This window comes from Haliotis cracherodii, unplaced genomic scaffold (genome assembly GCF_022045235.1).
Source record: "Haliotis cracherodii isolate W230 unplaced genomic scaffold, xgHalCrac1.p SCAF_8, whole genome shotgun sequence".
Classification (NCBI taxonomy): domain Eukaryota; kingdom Metazoa; phylum Mollusca; class Gastropoda; order Lepetellida; family Haliotidae; genus Haliotis; species Haliotis cracherodii.
This window is the reverse complement of record NW_027266341.1, coordinates 4,654,919-4,673,525: the sequence shown is the minus strand read 5'-3', so window position 1 is coordinate 4,673,525 and position 18,607 is coordinate 4,654,919. Positions and strand designations below refer to the sequence as shown.

The 18,607-nt window shown below is 39.9% G+C and overlaps 2 protein-coding genes across 2 annotated transcripts; both read right to left on the bottom strand.

The window, feature by feature from the left end:
- Positions 1-457: 457 nt before the first annotated feature.
- On the bottom strand, positions 458-2,923 carry LOC139450310 (uncharacterized). Its single transcript, XM_071231988.1, has 4 exons — positions 2,791-2,923; positions 2,300-2,387; positions 758-930; positions 458-507 (listed from the first exon to the last, which is right to left on the bottom strand). Exons 1-4 carry the CDS (start codon positions 2,921-2,923, stop codon positions 458-460), a joined length of 444 nt encoding a protein of 147 aa, XP_071088089.1.
- Positions 2,924-7,699: 4,776 nt separating this feature from the next.
- On the bottom strand, positions 7,700-11,133 carry LOC139450139 (uncharacterized). The gene is made up of 3 exons (XM_071231804.1): positions 10,994-11,133; positions 9,186-9,361; positions 7,700-7,893 (listed from the first exon to the last, which is right to left on the bottom strand). The coding sequence occupies exons 1-3, from the start codon at positions 11,131-11,133 to the stop codon at positions 7,700-7,702; spliced, it is 510 nt and encodes a 169-aa protein (XP_071087905.1).
- Positions 11,134-18,607: the final 7,474 nt, after the last annotated feature.

Genomic DNA, 18,607 nt, shown 5'->3' with positions numbered 1-18,607 from the left:
GAAGCGGTCCTTATAAACACGACGTCATATCATTGAACTGACTCTCATGATTTAAGGTCCTGTAATCCATTGCTATCTTAGTTAAAACAATTGAATTAGATTATTTCATTTGAAAAGATTAAGTAAGTTTTGGTTAAAATGCTTTGAACAACAATTCAGTTATATCGCGGCGTGCCAACTCAAAGTGGTGAGAAAGCTCGAATTTATCCACGAGTATGGTGCTAACAAAACAAGAATTACATCAGGGCGTTTCTAAGATTTAGAATGCTAGCAAATCTAAGGGACACAACTCTGTGGATTGCGAATTGTGGCGTCTTTGACGTTGGTGTTCCGTGTCCCTTATTCCCTATCATTGTCGTCCAGTAGGTCTAACAATACATTATACAGTTCCAGTCAGTGTACTGCTGTAGGCGAGGACTGACACCGCCAATGTGTGCCGTGTATGCTGTTGTAACTTTTAGTGTGATGGCTGTGGAACCGGTGCCATTCCAGCGTTTCCTGGAGGGACTGAAACAGGGAGGTGTTATAATGTTATACTGTGACCTATTCAACGCATGATATTGATGAAAATTGTCTAACAAGTTGACTCAAGATCAAGAGTCATAATCAGGCGAATCTTAATTCGATTAATTGGTCGTCATATCCTGGAACGAATGAGGGACAAACCTCAGTCGAACGGATTGATGTGGTGAACCTATGCATAAAAGTTTGACCACGAGCTTTAGGCAAAAGAAATAAGAAACACGTTACATCTTACCGGAGGTTGTCGCTACCGTCACTTGTGGTTGGGTGTTAACAGGGGCGATAACCCTTCCCGACCTCTTTCCCTTGGAGCAACTGACGACACAGCAGATGATGCAGCCGATGACAGCCAAAACGATGAGGACGGCGATCACGATCACGACGATGATAACTGTGCTTAACCCTTTACTGTGAGAACAATACCAAAGCAAATGTTATTTTAGATTATATTTTCTATTTCCAGTGTAATGAACCTTTTTCGAAAAACAGAGGGCCGTTGGTCGCGATACAAATAAACTTATAATTGCAAAACATTTGTTCTAAAGTGGTCACTCAGTATGATAACTGGGGGGAAGTTTATTGAGAAAGTAGGCGTTGAACGTTGGACACGTGTATGGGATCGTGGTGCCAGGTTTATTTCTACAACGTGTTGAGGGACATGGGTGTCCGAGCCATCTAAGCCTAACCCTGAGGATACTTGTCAGCTAGTAGCCTCTCGTTGCGTGCAGGAATATGCTTGTGCACTCCCAATGTACAAGAGTAGCCTACCCGTATTGTCATATTATTAGATTAGTCAATTCCCGTCACGTCCCAGACTATACCAATGAATTCAAGAGGACACATACTTATGAACCTCCTTATATTCCTTGGCATACTTGTAAACCTCCTTACATTCAGGGGCATACCAGTGAACCAACCTACATTCACGAGTATATGAGTGAATCCCCTCACATTCAAGGGCATACGAGGGAATCCGCTCACATTCAAGGGCATACGAGTGAACCACCTTACATTTGAGGGCATACTAGTGAATCCCCTCACATTCAAGGGCATACGAATGAATCCCTCACATTCAAAGGCATATGAGTGAATCCCCTCACATTCAACGGCATACGAGTGAATCCGCTCACATTCAACGGCATACGAGGGAATCCCTTTTCATTGAGTGGCATACGAGTGAACCACCTTACATTTGAGGGCATACTAGTGAATCCCCTCACATTCAAGGGCATACGAATGAATCCCTCACATTCAAGGGCATACGAGTGAACCGGCTTACATTAAGGGCATACGAGTGAATCCCCTTACGTTGATGGACATACTTGTGAGTCCCCTTACATTCAAGAGGATGCTAGACAGCCACTTTAATTTCACTCACTCAAATAAGAACAACAAACCACAGACTCCCTATAGGGACCGGACGATAGTAGGACATAAAAAAAGAAAATAGAATATGTAATCTGTGTAATTTAACAATATGTAATGAATTCCATTTCCCTCTTGTATGTCCGTCACTAATTAATCAACGAAAGCCTTTTACCAAAATATTTTTTGCACCAATCCCACAGTTAAAATATATAATGCAAAGTGATTTATGTACCCCTGCTAGGTAAACTCTCAAACTTAACTAAAAAGTGTCTGGGTTTGTTTTGACTTGTATATATTGTGTGTGCATATGTGATGTAATGATGTATGTTCTCTGTGTCACCATGTGTATTTTTGAGAGAAAACAAATTCTGTACTGTACGGTAGTGCTGGTTTTCGGACGACCATATACCTGACAATGCCAGTGGCTTCACCAGCAGTATGCAAGGCCGCTCCGGCCGCCGCGTTAAGTGCAGCGCTGCCATACTGACAATCGACGCCTACAAGAAAATGTGAATATTATCCCAAAACCATTTTTCTGAACGTCTGCATTCATGCAATGCTAACATGCAATTGTAGCACCAATTGATTAATTTGCACACTAGTTCATTGTATTCGCTTGACCAAATGAATCTGAACATTAATCCCGATGATGTATAAAATGAACTTTCAAACAACTTTGTACAGAAGAATTGAGTTGGTTCTTGTGTACTCGTGTTACTAATATAAATATTTACCTTTCCGGAAATTCCTAAAGTGATAAATTGTTCAATCGCTCAAAAATATATTCATCCTAAAAATAACTTTTTATTTAGTTTCCAAAATCTATACACATTACTGTAAACATTTTATATCTATATGGTATTGTGATTGTATCAGGGCACACAGACTTAGTCTACTGACCTGTTATTGCAGCAAATGTCGCAAGAAGGGTGAAGAAGGATGCAGGTATGCCCATAGTGTTCTCATAGGACCAAATACAATGTAGTAATGACACTGTACAAAAGTTGCTAAATGTTGGTTTACATATTAGCATTGTTTAGCTTAGAAACTGACCACACAACACACACAACCGACCCGTCACTAGGAGTTCGAGGGGACAATGTTGACAAACGTGAGGTTAAAACTATGTTGACGTGATAGAGATTAACGTATCGGCCACTCGCTGTCAGGTCGGACACACAGAGTACGCCACACCCTGGCCCTAACACATTGTCGCTGAAGGCAGGTTGGACACGTAACAAGGACGAAAAGGCCTGAACGCTTACTACGATTTTAACTCGACCGTTGACCCCCACTAACGAAAATATTATTCCGATTGTCTGTGCTTAGTTCTGTGCGTTTTTATCGAGTACTAATGCTTTTTTTTTTAAAAAAAAGGATATTAGTAGTCCTTTTGTTATTGAAGACTTTGCTTATCCTTTTCGCGAACACATGGTATCATCGTTGATTTTCAGTGATCCATTGAAATGGGGTTTAAGATCATTGCAGTTATATATATATATAGAGAGATTATTGATATATCTTGCCGCAGTTTAAAATGAATACCCTACTCAGGCACAGTATACTGACTCGGAGCCGACTAGTCCTTGCTGGATCGGCAGGCAGGGTGACAACAAGTACCATCGTTTACCGTCTTTTGGTATGACCTTCCGCACTCAGGGCAGACACTCCACCACAAGACCACGGAGGTAGTGGTAAGCGCATGTACTTGAGGCTTTTTCTTGCAGTATATAGCAGTGTATATTTCGCAAAATACATGCATATTACATGAAGAGTGACAGCCAATATTCACACGAGTATAATATTCAACCCTCAGAGGGAACCCTCTAAACATTTAGAGTGCACAAAGGCGAGATTAGTTTCTTATGGATTGCAGTATAAATTCAGTAGTTGAGCAATGTAGGTTAAATAATCATCTTTCCATGAACAAATCCCGATTGTGTATGCATATCATTAGTTGGACATCCATTGTTACTAGAAATGATATTGGGTATATTCTTTCAGATGTTATTTGACACGACATCTCTTGCTATTCAACTGGGACTATTTTGTTGCTTCAAATGTCATTAGTGAGCATAACCAATTATACCGAATTCAAATAGCTTTTTGAATGTGTCTGGCTCTTAGATGTGTATGTCTAAACCGTTAAGTGCTTCGACAAACCTAAAGTCCTAAACGTGTTGAGTGTGTTAATTCGCTCTGCTATCCAACACAATGTCCGTTCTGGGCTGAACGTTTCGACGTCGGAGATATTATTTCATAGTGCATCATGTATCTTTTCTTATGTAGATTTCAAACCCGAAGTTAGTGACACACAAGAGACGAATGATACTTTCATTATAAGATTAGGTATCATATCGATATTTTTTCAAAAGATAGCCATTGATGGCTGTCTGTTGTTAGAATGTTCTTCAGCTTTTTTATGTCTACAGCAATCCATCGTTGAATGTCTGGCATGTATAGTGACTAACTCCATTTGGATGGTAGTAAGGACAACACAGAAAATCGAAGAAAGGATGTCAAATCCTTATAGTCCGGACATCGTAAATCCTGCTTCCGGATTACTGTAAATAAAAGCCATGACACCCTTTTAATATTCATAAGTAATCTCTGCCGAATCGGAGTCGATTGTACGATTACGACTATATCATGAGCATGTGTTTATGAATCACTATGAAATAGTGGTGATTCCAGGTGTTCGCGGAAAAGTAAGCGTATCCTGCCCGACAGGAGCAAGTCAATTAATTGTTCACCAGCAAAAACACGGGAACATATGGTACAGGTCAAAATAAGGAATTGTATGGGACATTATTAGTGTCACGGATGCGTCAAATTTGGAAATGTCCTCTACTGTCTACCATAAAACATTTCTACAGCATAACTAAGGCCTTGAATGTTGTAACCTTGATCAAACAACTTTAAGCAAGAGACATATGACGCTTTGTGAAATCTTGGTAGAAATGCATGCTCGTTTGTACCTAAAAATGTGAAATATAGACAAGGACTGCAGCTGCAGGAATATTGCTCAACATAAAGGGAAAGTTGAATATTGAAAAGTTGAAGTCATCCCTCTTGTCATACAGTTTTGTGGAGAGTGTTTCGTTATTCTGAATCTTTATGCATAGATCTGAATATGAAACAGATGAAGCAGTCTCACTGGTCTTCTTTATTTCTACTTCAGGAGGGTAAATTGGTGGAAGGGAATTGGATATGTGATGGTTATTGAACGATATCAGGTGACCGACATGCCTGAAGCTTGCGTTAAACTTCTTGTAATAATAATAACCTTGTTTTGACTTTGCTAATCCGAACAGAAATTCTTACTCATATGCATAAAGAAACAGATCCGCAAGAAGGGGAGCACAATTGGTGCCCATGGGGATGCATACTTCTGGCCTAAATGTCTTCCCCTCTACAAAGATGTTATCAATGAAGAAGTCAAGTATTTAACATATTTTCTCAGTACACTTCAGATCGCATTTGCTTTCATTTTTGACAAATTGACCGGAACCTCTGGAGAGATACGGAACTGTATCTTTAGTTTTGTAACAAAAGCCCCACGGATCAAGGAATGAAGTTTTTTTGCTTAAATTTGTCATGTGAGATAGTGGTGGACAAAGTTGAAAATTCAAGTGTTTTGGCAGAATTGAACCTGGTTCTTTTCTGAGATTGTAAAAAGTCAAGCAAATCCTTTGAGTTTTTGCGGATCGTGGTATTAATTCCACTTGTCACAATACTTTCTGTGAATATAGAGGAAGTCTTTCCTTGATTTTATTAAGAATTATGGTTAATCATCGAGACAGGGATTTGGTGTAACATTTGCTGGACCCGGCCATATCTCTCTCTTTGTACCAGTGGAATGGACAGCTTTTAGAGTCAAGTCAAAGTTGATAGTACTGATGCATGGTTTTGACAGATTTCCTCCTCAGTTAACATACTGGCCTGAAATGTGGCATTATTTGAAGTGTCACTTATACCAAGTTCTTTGATCAAACAATTGATGCTTGCAAGTGATGCTTACATATAACGGTTATGTTATCTGAGGCCTTGTAAGTGAGAGCAACTGCAAACTTTTCATGTAGGGCAGCTGACTGGGACGGAACGGGTTTATTCCAATTCTGTGTCTACCTTTTTCAGTTTGTGCATTCTACCAATGTCAACATCACTGACTTAACCCAAAGACATTCAACACTCCTCTTCTCTTTTAGCTCATTTATCGGTAAATGCTTCAATTAGCAATGCCGGAAAGGGATAAGAAAAGTCTAGACATAGCCTAATGAAAAGTATTTCTGAGGATTATTCGTTTATGGGTTACTCTTTAACATTAACAATGTGTTAACTTTTACATCGTCCGGTTCACGAGATTGTTGTGTATGCATATAAGTACTCGGAATTGGTGAGATTAGGTTTATCCAGGGATTGACTCTCTGCCTGGTGCTGCGTCTCCACTGTTCTTTCTGAACCACACACGCATCATGCGGACATAATCTAACTCTTGAAACAAGTCCAAACGCTTCATGCTTTGTTATCTAGAACATTCTTACGTGACACCTAATATAACTGTGCACATGTCTGTGATAGACGACAATGACTAGCTTTGATATATATCAGGCTAGCTACGTGTGTTGCATATATAGTACTACCCGGAAGTTCGGACACTGTTAGTGTGGAGACCTCACCTTCTGGGTGACGACTGTATATCTACGTGACAGTTACATATACAATACATCGATTCCTTAATTTACGAATCAGTAGCTTCAGGATACTGTTGCATGTCATGCATTATACTAGGTTGTCCTAAGATTATAAGATAGATACATGTGATTGTGCCACTGAAGTTAAAGGATAGACATTTGTCATGACAGCGCTCTCCGAAATATCACAGGTCAACCCTAGTTGGGTTACCAACTATAAAAATCATATCACTCAATAAATGTGTCTGTTCAACATACACCTCAACAAAGTGAGGTTACCAGAATAGAATGCCAGTTGAAATGTCAATAAATTAAGGGTAATAATGTTCTTTACCGGAAGACATCCATGTGTAGCTGAATTGGTGTACACTTCTATTTCCTACATGTGTCACGTGCGCAGCAGTCTGAATAAGCTGTCCTTGTTCACGGATTCACGGAATGATCGTGCATGTTACATGTCTATATACACAGATCCAACAGAATAAATAAGCACATTCAATATAATTGTGTTTGTAGTGTCGAGAACATTAAGTGAAATGTGTTTCTGTGGATGGTCGACGCTGCTTGGTCCCTGGCGTTGGCTATATATATACATATATAGTTCTCGTGTCGTTCATCTCTCCCAATTGGGAATGCCAGACAGCACAGATCTTAAGTGCCCCATGCTTGTCGTGAGTGCCGGTGTGGTGGTTACCATGTGAGACTCCCCCCCCCCCCCCCCCCCGCCCCCCGCTGACCCGGCGGTCTGAACCGCTGGATCACCTGGCGTAGACACGACCTTGTACAGGCTTCCCACCACCCCCCCCCCCCCCCCCCCCCCGGATGTAGCTGGAGTTTAGTTGACGGGGTGTGAATCAAGACACACCCGTCCACTGATGGTTTGTAGAAGAACTATAGTCTGTCTTACAGACCCTGATACTTAAGTTCCCTGTGTAGGAGAATTTGTGTTTGTGTTGTTCTTGTCACATAACGCATAATCTTCTCAGCCGCAACAAAGTTGTTACAAAAGTGACGTCATATATCAACCGGTGACATGGCTCATTGAGGACTACGCCATTGCTCGTCGTGTCTATCTACATGCTCGTGGCGGGTTTTCAGGCATGAATCATCGTCTGTCAGCAATAGGACAGCTGCTCTTGCTGTGTCTGTGACCGTATCTGTGTCTGCAGCTGCTCTTGCTGTGTCTGCGATTGCGTCTGTGTCTGAGGCTTCAGATGTTTCTGCATCTGTAAGTCTTGGGGCAGGGGGAAATCTGGGTAGATGTAATACGGATGGTCTGAGGTACTTCTGCCATCTTCTCCAGAGTAGTCTGTATAACATATGCACACATACAGCGATAAGTAGCATATATATTACGTGAGTATGGTTTTTCACCTCTTTCAACAATATTCCTGCAATATCACAGCGGGGGACACCAGAAATGGGATTCACACATTGTACCCATATCGGGAGATAATATAGATATTATATTGTCAATCATGCCATAATTTACTGAATTATATTCAATTTGTCTAATCACCTTCACTGCACGTTAGCACTATAGATCTTTTAATTATCTACTTTTAACCTCATCATCATCTTAGATTTTTCTTGAAAAATTCAAAGTGCACATGTTATAAAGGGACACCGATTTGACATGTAATATGGCATACGAAGTGCACATATGTTGTAACGGGACAGGGAGTTGGCAGGTAATATGGCATAATAAGTGCACATATGTTGTAACGGGACAGGGAGTTGGCAGGTAATATGGCATAATAAGTGCACATATGTTGTAACGGGACAGGGAGTTGGCAGGTGATATGGCATAATAAGTGCACATATGTTGTAACGGGACAGGGAGTTGGCAGGTAATATGGCATAATAAGTGCAAATATGTTGCAACGGGACAGCGAGTTGGCAGGTACTATGGCATAATAAGTGCACATATGTTGTAACGGGACAGGGAGTTGGCAGGTATGGCATAATAAGTGCAAATATGTTGTAACGTGACAGGGAGTTGGCAGGTAATATGGCATAATAAGTGCAAATATGTTGCAACGGGACAGCGAGTTGGCAGGTACTATGGCATAATAAGTGCACATATGTCGTAACGGGACAGCGAGTTGGCAGGTAATATGGCATACGAAGTGCATATATGTTGTCATGTGATAACGACATGTAATGCGGCGAATCAAGTGAAGCATTCTAAAATACAGAGTTTAGAAGTTAAAGTATTTCTTTATATATTTGTATTCATAGGAAGTTAGCAGCACAGTCTTCTGTTCTTACACTACAACTCTTTGAAATGCCAATTTCACATATATATCAGACAGTTACTGTTATTATTTCCATTTTCGAAAATGTCATCTGTATAAATCATAAAATAAATGAAGGAGTCCTTTGATAACGATACAAATGTCCCTTAAGAATCTATCCCTTGAAATGTAGTTGTTGACATTATCAAACAAAAAACACATTAACTATTTTTTTCAGATCTCAATAGAAACAAGATCCGACAAAAGGCGCACTTGACGAATATCATTGAATACAATTTTAAAGTGTGACAAAGTGTATTTCTATAAAATGTCATCCGAAACATCCGGTTATCGTCAACTTTACCTTTATCGCTATTCAATATTTCTTTTATCTTTTCCTTTGGGGTTCTTCCGGATTTCCCCAGGAAAGGTCGTTTCTTCATCCGACACACCATGACAAGTGCCACCCCTGCCCCAATCAGTATCAGCGAGGACACACATATAAGAGCTATTACACTGGCATGGCTTAGGTAAATACCGCTGAAAGAAGATAGAAAAAATACGTTATTCATGCACTTACTGTACATGTATAGACTTTAGCTATAAGAAATGGCTCATTCCTCAAGAACAACCGGTCTTATTTTTTCCGACAGTTGATATCCTGTTCTTTGTTACAGTGACCGAAGTCTACCTCCTTTCTGTCCACTTTGTTATTGACTTTAATACTGTAGCTGTTTGTATAAGCAAGAGCCCCTTGAGATTAACTGATATACAAAGATTTGTGAAAAATAGGTCAAGTGAGTTGTGTTAAAAGCCGCATTGCACAGTATTTCAGTTATATCACGCGTGTCAGCTTGGGTAAGAGGAAAGCCCGGTCTCAGACGTTTACCATCTTGGTGAAACCCAAGAGCACGGGTTTGGTGCTATCAAACCTAGAAACAATCTAGGATTCGACCCACAATAACAGGTTTCTAACTCGCCATAGGGACGAAATTCAGCATAGTGAATAGCGGCGCCTCTTACGGGCCAACCCGTGTCCCTTGACGTGATCTGAGTTGCCTTATATCGCCGGTATCATGAGGCTAGAGGGACGTCATCGTGACGCAGCTACAATATCTATTTGGATCACATAACATAAAACGGCTTCCACAATGAACAAATCCATCAATAGTTGAGGAAGCGAGTAAAGGTTAAACATCACAACTTATCTGAGCCATGTACTGCTCAAAATCTATCAATCTCATTAAAATCAGATCTTAGTTCTCGTTATCGCTAAACGAAGATCTGAGGACATCCCATTACTGGTCACGTCAGAACGTCCTTTCATCTAACCAATCAGAGCGTCGCCTACCAGATCATGCAAGTGACAGTTGGAAAGCGTTTTCTAATCATACAACCTCGAAATATTTAACAGAGGGTATTCCGAACGACAGTTACAGGTTTTATGATTATATCCATACAATCTGGGCCATCTATAAGCCATTCCAGAATGTTCTTTTCATCAGTTTTATTTTAATCGAGAATACGTCAAAATATGTTTCGAAGCGTAGTCGCCAGTTTGAAACTAGTGTCGTAAAGCTCGAGAAGGCTGCCATGTTTGGCTAATGTCGATTTCTTGTCAGTAATTTAATTGGTCGGTCAAAGTTGGCGACCCGTAATGAGATGTCCTCAGATCTTTGTTTAGCGGTAGCGAAAACTAAGATCTGATATTGATGAGAGTGTAAATCTATAGATATAACAGAAGGTAACAGTGCCCTCTGTGGGAATAACAGAACGCAATACAAGCTTCCTATAGAGTGTAACTACATCACGAAAAGGAGAGTGAGTAAAATTATCAACGGTACATCGGCATTGTACATAATTATTATACATCCAAGGGTATAACATAACTTTACGGGGCGGTCGGGTAGCCTAGTGGTTAAAGCGTTCGCTCGTCACGCCGAAGACCCGGGTTCAGTTCCCGACATGGATACAATGTATGAAGCCCATGATATGTGTGAAGCGCCGTGATATTGCTGGAATATTGCAGAAAGCGGCGTAAAACCATACTCACTCACTCACTCACATAACTTTATAGAACAGCTTCCATTTGGATCACAGACTGTAATAACTGCTATCTTCCATGCGGGTCGCAGAACATAACCACACCCTTTTTGGATTTACAGAACGTACCTGCATCTTCCCTTTGGATCACAGAATGACGTATCACAGCAGAATCTGTGGTAAGCGTCACCACAGCAACCACAGGAGCACGAGAAGACAGTCCTGATGGCAATATCGGACGAGTTGTACCTCCAGCATTCGTGAGACATTCTGTGGCGAATACATTTCAAATTGAAAATACTGGTCCAGACATGATATGATGTGTAACAGTCATATGATGTTTTTATGTTTACAACTATAAGCCTGATTTTTTTTTAAAAACACCTTGCAACAATGTAATTTTAGTGGCAGGCAATTTCCTTTTTGGGATGCAATGTATTATTTTCGATAAAATCCAAGCCCTCCATGTATATACTAAAGGACATTACCCTGGGATCGTCTACATACATGTATATACTAAAGGACGTTACCCTGGGATCGTGTACATACATATATATATATACTAAAGGACGTTACACTGGGATCGTCTACATACATATATATGCTAAAGGACGTTACACTGGGATCGTCTACATACATATATATACTAAAGAACGTTACCCTGGGATCGTCTACATACATATATATACTAAAGGACGTTACCCTGGGATCGTCTACATACATATATATACTAAAGGACGTTACACTGGGATCGTGTACATACATATATATACTAATTACGTTATACTGGGATCGTCTACATACATATATATACTAAAGAACGTTACACTGGGATCGTCTACATACATATATATATACTAAAGGACGTTACAATGGGGTCGTCTACATACATGTATATACTATAAGATGTTACGCTGGGATCGTCTACATACATATATATATACTAAATGACGTTACACTGGGATCGTCTACATACATGTTTATACTAAATGACGTTACACTGGGATCGTCTACATACATGTATATACTAAAAGATGTTACGCTGGGATCGTCTACATACATGTATATACCAACGGACGTTACCCTGGGATCGTCTACATACATGTATATACAAAATGACGTTACGCTGGGATCGTCTACATGCATGTATATACTAAGTACGTTACGCTGGGATCGTCTACATACATGTATATACTAAAAGACGCTACGCTGGGATCGTCTACATACATGTATATACCAACGGACGTTACCCTGGGATCGTCTACATACATGAATATACTAAATGACGTTACGCTGGGATCGTCTAAATGCATGTATATACTAAATACGTTACACTGGGATCGTCTACATACATGTATATACTAAAGGACGTTACGCTGGGATCGTCTACATACATGTATATACTAAAAGATGTTACGCTGGGATCGTCTACATACATGTATATACCAACGAACGTTACCCTGGGATCGTCTACATACATGTATATACAAAATGACGTTACGCTGGGATCGTCAACATTCATGTATGTACTAAAGGACGTTACGCTGGGATCGTCTACATACATGTATATACTAAAAGATGTTACGCTGGGATCGTCTACATACATGTATATAGTTACTAAAGGACGTTATACTGGGATCGTCTACATACATGTATATACCAACGGACGTTACCCTGGGATCGTCTACATACATGTATATGCTAAGGGACGTTACACTGGGATCGTCTACATACATGTATATACTAAAGGATGTTACGCTGGGATCGTCTACATACATGTATATACTAAAGGACGTTACGCTGGGATCGTCTACATACATGTATATACTAAAGGACGTTACGCTGGGATCGTCTACATACATGTATATACCAACGGACGTTACCCTGGGATCGTCTACATACATGTATATAGTCAATATTCAAGGCTATTCAATGATTAATTAATCCAGATCTAACGTTCCCAGATTAATCGTCATAATAGCTAAATATCCTGATTCATCAATAATATTTCAAGGTAAAATGATCTTACACATCGTTAATCTGGACAGTATCGTTCCCAAGGGTTTCATGGTGGAGGATTATTTGACGTGTTTAAAATATTCGAAAGCTGAACAAAAGATGACGACATCTTTTTCTTTCATTTGCCTAAGTGTCGTGTTTGTTCTGTGATCTTCACTGGGGTTATGTCATGAAGCCCAGCTCTCTGTATTAAGCACGGTACAATAAAACCCAGTCCAAAACAAATCGCTGGAAATACACAGTCGTATAAACATTTTTTTATAATACAGATTGCAGCATCTTGATAAGTGCTTATCTAGCAGGTCATCTATAGGTCACCCATAAGTTTGTGTCTTTAGGTCAATCATCTACATAAAACAAAACAACTCACCTGAATAGCTACAGTTGTGACAGGCAAGATCCTAAGTATCGTAGCTCTTTCACTATGTCGGTGTCATTCAAAAACACATGCCAGACAACCGGTTGCCACTGACGAGAACCGAAGTCAATATTTTGGTTTGTACACATCATAAGCAATTTCAGTTTGGTAATTTTATGGAGTGGTATCGACTCTGCCCCCTCCACAAAACACGGGAGTGTCTCTGTCGCAATCCACGCACCCGTGTTCCCGGTGATATTGATATGACTTTCAGCGAGATCTGGATAAACAGAATATATTAGGGTGTGTTTGTACAGGAGCACATTAAAACCGCCGATATTTAAGTACGTGTTACTTAAATGTAGCCTTTGTTTGCATTTTTATAATCATTCAGATGCTATTTGACCACCAAGTAAACATATTTGGCAGCTCATAAAGAAAGCTGCTCGTTTATTGAAGACATTAACGCATGAATAGTATTTATAACATAGAAATGTATTCATATCCTAAAATATGTCCGTCATATTAGCATTTTTTTGACAATCAAGGGTGTACAAAATGTATGTTCAGGATTATGAGTGAGTGAGTAACGTTTTACACCGCTTTGAACAATATATAATTTAAATCACTGCGTCTCAGCGTGACGTTTAAAACCCGAAGTGATGCAGATGTTAGATGAACAGTCCTGATATCACATGTGACATCAATACAGGTGAATACTGTCTTGATATCACATGTGACATCCATACAGTTGAATACTGTCTTGATATCACATGTGACATCCATACAGGTGAATACTGTCTTGATATCACATGTGACATCCATACAGGTGAATACTGTCTTGATATCACATGTGACATCCATACAGCAGAATACTGTCTAGATATCGCATATGACATCCATACAGGTGAATACTGTCTTGATGTCGCATGTGACATCCATACAGGTGAATACTGTCTTGATATCACATGTGACATCCATACAGGTGAATACTGTCCTAATATCACATGTGACATCCATACAGGTGCATACTGTCTTGATATTGCATGTGACATCAATACAGGTGAATACTGTCTTCATATTGCATGTGACATCAATACAACTGAATACTGTCTTGATATTGCATGTGACATCCATACAGGTGAATACTGTCTTTATAGTGCATGTGACATCCATACAGGTGAATACAGTCTTGACATTGCATGTGACATCAATACAGGTGAATACTGTCTTGATATTGCATGTGACATCCATACGGGTGAATACTGTCTTCATATTGCATGTGACATCCATACAGGTAAATACTGTCTTGATCATGCATGTGACATCTATACAGGTGAATACAGTCTTGATAATGCATGTGACATCAATACAGGTGAATATAGTCTTGATATTGCATGTGACATCCATACAGGTGAATACTGTCTTGATGTCGCATGTGACATCAATACAGGTGAATACTGTCTTGAAAATGCATGTGGCATCCATACAGGTGAATATTGTCTTGATATCGCATTTGGCATTCATACAGGTGAATGCTGTCTTGATATTGCATGTGACATCAATACAGGTGAATACTGTCTTGATATTGCATGTGACATCTATACAGGTGAATACAGTCTTGATATTGCATGTGACATCCATACAGGTGATTACTGTCTTGATATTGCATTTGGCAGCCATACAGGTGAATACTGTCTTGATATTGCATGTCACCTCCATACAGGTGATTACTGTCTTGATATTGCATGTGACATCCATACAGGTGAATATTGTCTTGATATTGCATGTGACATCCATACAGGTGAATACAGTCTTGATATTGCATGTGACACCCATACAGGTGAATACTGTCTTGATAATGCATGTGACATCCATACCGTTGAATGTTGTCTTGATATTGCATGTGACATCCATACAGGTGAATATTGTCTTGGTAATGCATGTGACATCAATACAGGTGAATATAGTCTTGATATTGCATGTGACATCCATACAGGTGAATATAGTCTTGATATTGCATGTGACATCCATACAGGTGAATATTGTCTTGATATTTCATGTGACATCAATACAGATGAATACTGTCTCGCTATTACATGTGACATCCATACAGGTGAATATTGTCTTGATATTGCATGTGACATCAATACAGGTGAATACTGTCTTGATATTGCATGTGACATCCATACAGGTGAATACTGTCTTGATAATGCATGTGACATCAATACAGGTGAATATTTTCTAGACATTGCATGTGACATCAATACAGGTGAATACTGTCTTGATATTGCATGTGACATCCATACAGATGAATACTGTCTTGATATTGCATGTGACATCCATACAGGTGGATACTGTCTTGATATTGCAAGTGACATCCATACAGGTGAATACAGTCTTGATATTGCATGTGACATCTATACAGGTGAATACTGTCTTCATATTGCATGTGACATCCATACAGGTGAATATTGTCTTGATATCGCATGTGACATCCATACAGGTGAATACTGTCTTCATATTGCATGTGACATCCATACAGGTGAATACAGTCTTGATATTGCATGTGACATCCATACAGGTGAATACTGTCTTGATATTGCATGTGACATCCATACAGGTGAATACTGTCTTGATAATGCATGTGACATCGATACAGGTGAATACTGTCTTGATAATGCATGAGACATCCATACAGGTGAATACTGTCTTGATAATGCATGAGACATCCATACAGGTGAATACTGTCTTGATATTGCATGTGACATCCATACAGGTGAATACTGTCTTGATATTGCATGTGACATCCATACAGGTGAATACTGTCTTGATATTGCATGTGACATCCATACAGGTGAATATTGTCTTGATATTGCATGTGACATCCATACAGGTGAATACTGTCTTGATAATGCATGTGACATCGATACAGGTGAATACTGTCTTGATAATGCATGAGACATCCATACAGGTGAATACTGTCTTGATAATGCATGAGACATCCATACAGGTGAATACTGTCTTGATATTGCATGTGACATCCATACAGGTGAATACTGTCTTGATATTGCATGTGACATCCATACAGGTGAATACTGTCTTGATATTGCATGTGACATCCATACAGGTGAATATTGTCTTGATATTGCATGTGGCACCCATATAGATGCACACGGTCTTGATCATGAATTTTGAGTGTACATAACACTCTCATAAGGCAGGGTACAAACTATCTACATATGGCAATTAATATAATTATAGACATGAAAGGTAGATACATATATAAGGTTCATTATGTTTTGATATCATTTGTGCCATCCCATCAGATGAACGCTGTCTTGATTCATTCTTCGACATCTACAGGGCTTTAATAGCGATACTTGGGACGTGTGTGTGTCTTGAAGATTACAGAGTTTACCAAACCTTAACGGTTACGTCACTCAAGCACTGCGGTCGTAACCGTGTAAGCATTGTCCCGTGTGTGGCCACGATTAGCCTGAATGGCTGCGCAACACGTCCATGGAAGCACGGTGAAAACTAGTCCTGGAGAGCTTGGCGTAAATGATTTCGTGTTCCTTGTTGGCGTTGATGTAAACGTCGGTCTGTCAGTCTCATCCAACAGATGCACAATTGGGCCATAGCAGTGTGTTTATGCCCTGAGCTCTCACTTAATCAGTACAGACTTGTGCGAGGAAATGCGAGGACTCCACGATAACGGTAGGTGTTAAATTGTCTTAGATATGAATAAAATCTGCGCTTCTCCTATATGAGATAACCCTCATCACGACACTGTGGTGATTTGAGAAAACGGTACAAACTTGCCCATGAACTTGCCCCAGAAGATTGTGACAAATTCTATGACATGAAATCTGCTTTTCAGTGTCCAAAGAAGAGCATACAAATGTTATATTATTATTATATATTATTAAACACAATAAACAATTTTGTGACATTTTATCAGTAAAAGCGAGCATGTTTTGACATTTATTGAAGATGCTATCTATTTTTTTCGTTGTTTGGGGGATATATGTTACATTCATATCGCATAATTGATAAGTACGCATTCTTCAAGTTCTATTCAGTTTTTCTATCAATATTGAAAGTTAAGCGAGACTTTTCTCTGATAATGTCTCTGATGAATAACATATAGCCTCCCTTTCATCATTGTGCTCTTGAATGGCAAGATAAATATTTTGTGACGCTCTGGTGAATCAAGTTGACAGTGATTGTCCTCGACATTTTGAAACTGGACCTCAAAGAAACCATCTTCCAGCTGCTTGTGTTTTTCTACTAGAATATTGCAGGTCTCCTGTCAGTAAAACCAGGTGACATCTGAACTTGTGAGATGTGAACCGTGTAGGAAATGGTCTCATAGTTCCAGGGCCGATGTCTCTGTCACCAAGGGCGTCAGATGGTTGCGTAAACTGGGTATCTGGTGGACACCCGTTGATCCCGGTTCCTGTAAAAGTGAAGATCCTCACATCTTGACTTTGGTTGATTTGGGAGTTATTCCGCAGTTAGATGGTGAGATGAATGTTAGAAGCTCTTGCAAGCCGTTTCCTGGATTGATTAGTGAGTCCACGTCGTAGAGAGGTGAGGGAAGCAACTCTTCATCTTCGGGGGACAGGGGGGAAACCTGCCTGTGTTGAGACAATGGTGTAAGGGCGATGCGGAGGGTGGTTCTTGGTGTAGGTGAACTCTGCGGTCACTTCATCGTGTACTCGTGCCCTTGTGACTTTCTTATGACTGATTCTAGTATCCTTGTCAGCTTTACTCTTGGTGTCTTCCCGTAATTTATCAAATGATTCATTCTCCTTGATGAATCCAAGCCGCTGAGTTTCAAAGGACAAAGGATCAGTATCTGATCTTTCAATAATCCTCAATACATGTTGCCTTCAGAACACTTTATTTTCTTCCTTCTCTGAAACGGAAAGACTTTGTGTTTCCTTAAGGGGTTCATCAGCATCTTGAAGTTGCGTGGTTACAGGAGGTTGTGTTTGTGTCACCCACTCATACGCGCACTCAACCTTTAAGACAAAAGCCGGAACCTGGCTTCTGTCATCTGCACCAATAATTGTCTCGAGGTAATCTAATCGTTCCCCTGTCCCGGCATCGGGGGAAAAACATGCTAGGATACAACGTGTGGGAATCGCCGCTCGTGGACGTTGCTCTTCACCGCCTGTCGAGCTTGTAGATACATGTTCCCGTGTACGAGCTACAGCCGCTCGACCTGAATGGTGTCTATTGATAATAATAATGGTTGAAGGACTGTTTCTTGGATCGCTTAATCCATTCAATTACTGTAATAAGAAGGTTATCTTTGTAAGTATTTATTTTGATCAACTCTCAATCTATTCCATTGT